This window comes from Theropithecus gelada, chromosome 4, assembly GCF_003255815.1.
Source record: "Theropithecus gelada isolate Dixy chromosome 4, Tgel_1.0, whole genome shotgun sequence".
NCBI lineage: Eukaryota > Metazoa > Chordata > Mammalia > Primates > Cercopithecidae > Theropithecus > Theropithecus gelada.
The window spans coordinates 1,727,626-1,733,061 of NC_037671.1; the positions used below are offsets into that span (position 1 = coordinate 1,727,626).

Here is a 5,436-nt window from a genome sequence, read left to right on the forward strand (position 1 = left end):
GAGAAGAAAAAAAAAACATAGGTAGGGTGGGTGGTATGTTATAGAAGAACAGAGAATAAAGAGACATAAGAAGCAATTGCAATGTGTGGACCTTCTCTAGATTCTGTTTCAGACAGACCAGTTGAAAAAGACAAGAGAGAGATTTGAATATGCATTGAGTATTTAGCAAAATTAGAGAACTGTTGTTAATTTTGTTAGTGTGAGAATAGCATGGCTTTATGTTTTTTAAAAACCCTATTCTGTGAAGGAATGCATGCTGAACTATTTAACTGTGAGATGAGTTTATAATTATATAAATGATGTGATAAATAAATCAACGGAGGAGAGGAGGCAAACTCTCCCCTGCAGAAGAACTCCAAATAAGGTAGGTAGATACTTTGTCCTTAAAGGGAGAGCATTAACTCCCCCTTCTGCAAGTGTGAATTCTTGATATGATGTAATGAAAATGGTACTTCACTTGTGGCTTTCCTCCCCCAAATCCATAACCCCTACTTATTATGAAAACAAAACAAAACAAAACACCGAATTCTAACAGAGGAACATTCTATAAAATACCTAACTAGTATTCCTCAATAACATCTAGGTCTTCAAAAACAAGGAAAAATCTGAGGAATCGTCACAGCCAAGAGGAGCCTAAGGAGGCACAACAACTCCATGTAATAGGGTATCTTGAATGGGACTTTGGAGGAGAAAAATACTATTCGGTAAAACCCAAGGACACCTGAGTAATGTATGGTTTTTGGTTAAAAATAATGCATCAATATTGGTTCAATAATTGTAAGAAATGAACCATACTAATGCTAGATTAATAACAGGAGAAACAACTTCTCAATTTTCCTGGAGTTAAAACTCTTCTGGAACTGAAGTCTATTTTTTAAAATTCTCCTGGAAAAAAGTGGAAACATATGAAACATGATGGACAAATGTTGATAATTATTGAATGTGATGATGGATAATGAGAAGTCATTATGTAATTCTGTTTTTGTGTATTTGAAGTTTTCTAAAATGGAAAGTTTGAGGCTGGGCACAGTGGCTCAAACCTATAATCCCAGCACTTTGGGAGGCCAAGAGTTCAACACCAGCCTGGGCAACGTAGCGAGACCCTGTCTCTACTAAAAACAGAAAAATTAGCCAGGTGTAGTGGGCTTGCTCCTGTAGTCCTACCTACTCAGGAGACTGAGGTGAGAGGATCACTTGAGCCCAGGAGGCCAAGGCTGCAGTGAGCCATGATCATGTCATTGTACTCCTGTCTAGGTGACAGAGTGAAACCTTGTCTCCAAAAAAAAAACAAAAAGTTTGAACAAGAAATAAAGAAATATGGAGTTAAGGATAAGAAGTAGTTATTTAAAGCATTAGAGTAACTGCTTCTTTTTAAAATTATAATAAAATTTACCATTTTGCCATTATTTTTAAGTGTACAGTTCTGTGACATTAAGTATATTCATGCTGTGTAACCATCACCACCCTTCATCTCCAGAACTTTTTCATCTTCCCAAACTAAATGCTATGTCTATTAAGCAATAACTCCTCATTTTCTCCTCCTACCAGCCCCTGGTAACCTCTATTCTACATTCTGTCTATGAATCTTACTAAACTAGTTGAATCTTATAAGTGGATTCATACAATATTTTTCCTTTTCGGTCTCATTTATTTAATCTAGCTTCATGTCTTCAAGGTTCATACATATTATAGGAAAATAATTTCCTTCCTTCTTCTGAAAAATATTCCATTGTATGGATCTACCACATTTTGTTCATCCCTCGATGCATATATACTCTGTTGCTTCTACCTTTTGGCAGTTGTGAATAATGTTGTTATAAACATGATGTACAAATATCTGCTTGGTCTCTGCGTTAACTTCTTTTGGGTATGTACCCAGAAGAGGAACTGCTGGATCATATGTCAATTCAATGTTTAATTTTTTGAAGAATAAAAAGTGGCCGCTTCTACAAAACAGAAATTTTCAGATTAGGAGATGTGGGACAGGGAAAAATTCCTGTCTCTGAAAACTTGGAGAAAATGTAAAGTTTTCACTATAAGCTTTGTAGAACCATTTTTAAATAAAAATGAAGTATGCAATAACACTCATTTTGTGCTAGGTACTGGAGATACATGGAGGGAGCCCTCAGTCCTCTGGGGGAAGAAGCTGGTTATAGAACAGTGTGATCACAGGTGCAACACAGAGAAGATCCAGGGGCAAGCACAGAAAATAGCCATCGAGGGAGATGCTTTGCACGCGATGCAGAAGTGCCCTACAGGAGGTGACGTGGGAGTGAAGGAGGAAAAGATGACATTCTAAGTTGGAGAATTGGAAGATTAAACTTGGAATGATGTCAGCACTGAGATTCTGGGATCATATTGTACAACTGGCCCCATCTCAGCATTAACACTGTGAAATCTTACCTTTCTTGTGTCTTCAAATGGTGGCCCTATATTTAGCTTCTATATCTTTCTTTGACTGAATCTCAATACTAAAATTGGTTCTAATTCCAGGGGAGGTGTTTCTCTGAGTCCTCTCTTTTGAATCTCATAACCTAACATTTTCTCTTCATCTTGAAGACCACATTCAGGAGGGATCCTAGGAACCCCGTATCTCAGCATGTGAGGCTTCAGGCCAAGGGGAGCTAATTTGATTCTGAAAGATCTTATCTGCCTCCAGCGCCGTAAGGTCCTGATGAAATGTCCAGCATGCTTGTGGAAATTCAAGTGTCTCCATACAGGATTATATGTCTTGGAGATTATGTGTAAGAAAAGCTTTAGAGATAGGTGTGTCTCAGTGATGCTGTGCAGAGTAACCTGTGGCCAAAGTCAATTCAGAAAATGCTTTTGACTCTATATTTCTAAAAATATAAATCTTAAAATTTGGATATTTATGGGAAAATATTACATAATTGAAGGAATAAATATAAGTATGCCAATCAGCCAAAAACACTGCATATGTTTAATGCAGATTCAAGTTTTCCCTCAAAAACTGTTAATAAACTAACAGTACAACTTACAAATGATGAAAAGAGCTGGGATGTTTTAAAAAATTTTCCAAGCGTCAGGTCCTGGTACTTTACATTTATTCTACCTCCTAATCCTTATAATAGGTCAGAGCTCAAGGGTTCAGATGTAACACTAGGAATTAGAAAGGTTAATACAAGTGACATGTCCAAGACTACGCTTCTAGTACTTATAGTTCACTGATGGAGAGAACATTAAAATCTGTTGGGCCTTCACTTAAAAACAAATAATATTTGTGTTATAGAAGCAAGACCTTTTTACTCACAAGTTAATAGTTTTTTTTTCTTTGGTTGGAATAAATTTATTTCATCTGTCTGTAAACAAAGTGTTTAATAGTTATGGCAATTTTTAAAATGCATATTAAATCAGATGAGTTATGGCTGTATCCCAGATGTAACAAAGTGCAGGGAAAGAAATGGACAAATCAGCAACAAGATTTGTTTTTAAATCTGTACATCATCCACAAGGCCCAAACAATAGAAGCAAATACCAGAACGTCCTTAAAGTAGTGCCATTCGAAAGAAACCCTTAATAGGTCAGTTAAAATCCATCTCACAATAGCAACAGTTCATTTTAACAATCGTATGGCACAGAATACATATGAAAAAAATTCATCACAAGACAGCCAAGTCCACAATAATGCAACCTGATATAAAAACTCAAGCTGCAAATAAAAATTGGTCCTATGAAGAACAAACTGGAGACACTCCAGATGGTTATGTTGGGATACCTAATGTCCATAATGGCAACCTTTTATAATTTTACTAAAGAGTAGAGCTGGTGTGCCAAGAAAAAGACAGGAACAAAAATCTGAGCTATTGCAATGATGGAATGTCCCCGGGGATTCAATCAGTATGGTTACTGTAAGGTCACGGGAGGAAGTGCTTCTTGCTCTTGTTTTGCCATTGCACTCTTCATATGTCCTGTAGACACTACGACTAAAGGTTTGTCTCTACTGAAGTGCAACAACAATACTAAAAGCAAACTGCTGCAGCTCTCAATAGCTCATCAACAAAAGGGATATTAACTGGTTAAAAAAAAACAGGCACTGCATAAAAAAAGATGGAAGCAAACTAAATGCCTATGTGCGAAGGGAGAGGGGGGCGGGAAAAAGAGAAGAGTGAAGGAAAGATGCATGCACTTTTTCCTCCCAACCATGCGCTACAAAAGGAAGACTAAATGAACCAAGTAAATGCTCAAAGTGCTGAAAAGACATTAATCAGAGATTGTACAACCGGCACCTTGCTTAATATTAACATATTTTAGTAATAAATATTCCATTAATTGCTAAGACAAAGTGATGCCCAACTTAGCATGCCCCCTCCCCCCAGTTTCAAGGTGCTGCAATTCATTATTGTGCTGCAATTATGTTGCCAGATAAGGGTTGGTTACATACAGTGGTTAACATACAAATGATCCATTGGGCAAACAGGAATCATGACATTAGAAAATAGGTAAAGAAAAATTAGCTACCATCTATAGTTTGGTAGCACTGTGACCACAATTAGGGTTGTTGATGAAGACAGTTGCTAGGTAGATGGGGAGAGGCTGCTTACACATCAGACCTCCTCAGGTATAAAGCAAATTCATATGCTTTCTTGTTAAGTGTGCCTCCGTGGACACCTTCCTTTCCCATGACTATAACCAGTGCTCTACCAGCTCTGCTGACAGCAACATTGTATGTTGGCTCCCCACCTTGACTCTTTGTGCGGATGTCCATTGCGCAGTCACCATCGACGTATAGACTATCTCTGATCACTGAGCATTTCTTCGCGCCAAGAGTCAAACCATTGGTAAAGAAACCTTCCCAGTCTTTTCCTACAATCATATCTATTTCTATTGGCATAATGCTCTGAAAGATGCCCCCGGCCGTGGCTGCCCGGACGTATTTGGCATCGTAGTGGCCGACAATGGCGGCCTCCTGACAGCAGCCATCGCACATCAGATTATCCACGTAGCTCTGCCAACCGGCCATCTTCGAGCCCTTCGCACTGCAGCGCAGACCGCCACAAGTTAACAGTTTTAAAGAAAAGATTCGACATGTAAATTTATCTGGAAAGGCCAGGGGAGGGGTGAGGTTGGCTAGAGACATGATTAATTCAGAGACTCAAATTTGTCATCAGAGCTCTGTATTTCTAAAGAAGATAGTCAATATCAGCTTATCAGCTCCAGCTTCTCTATTATCCTACCTTAACAGCTTCAGCAGAAAAATAGACATCTTTCTCACAATGTTCACAAATAATGAACCAGAGAAGATGACCTTTGGACTAATACCTGGTGTTAGGGAGATATGGTACAGTGTGGGAAACCCTGATTGGTCAGGGCTGGGTCATGTTATTTCCTCATCCCCTGGTCCATCATATTATTTCTTAAGTTATTTAAAGTCATGGCTATTATTTTTATTTTAGTTGACATAATTGTACATATTAA

At 38.1% G+C, this 5,436-nt stretch overlaps 1 protein-coding gene across 2 annotated transcripts; it reads right to left on the reverse strand.

The window, feature by feature from the left end:
* Positions 1 to 3,300: 3,300 nt before the first annotated feature.
* Positions 3,301 to 4,981, reverse strand: LOC112622194 (profilin-2-like). Of its 2 annotated transcripts, XM_025381461.1 has the most exons (2): positions 4,572 to 4,981; positions 3,301 to 3,736 (listed from the first exon to the last, which is right to left on the reverse strand). In XM_025381461.1, exons 1-2 carry the CDS (start codon positions 4,979 to 4,981, stop codon positions 3,580 to 3,582), a joined length of 567 nt encoding a protein of 188 aa, XP_025237246.1. In that variant the 3' UTR covers positions 3,301 to 3,579. The 2 variants fall into 2 exon arrangements, with proteins under 2 accessions (XP_025237246.1, XP_025237247.1); XM_025381462.1 differs by lacking the exon at positions 3,301 to 3,736 and having other exon boundaries at positions 4,559 to 4,981.
* Between the last annotated feature and the right edge of the window lie 455 nt (positions 4,982 to 5,436).

Coding starts and splice junctions, on each gene's coding strand:
- LOC112622194 (XM_025381461.1), bottom strand. CDS start 4,981: ATGGCCGGTTGGCAGAGCTACGTGGATAATCTGATGTGCGATGGCTGC. Junction 3,737..4,571: donor TTTGCTTTATACCTGAGGAG/GTCTGATGTGTA, acceptor TATGGACATTAG/GTATCCCAACATAACCATCT.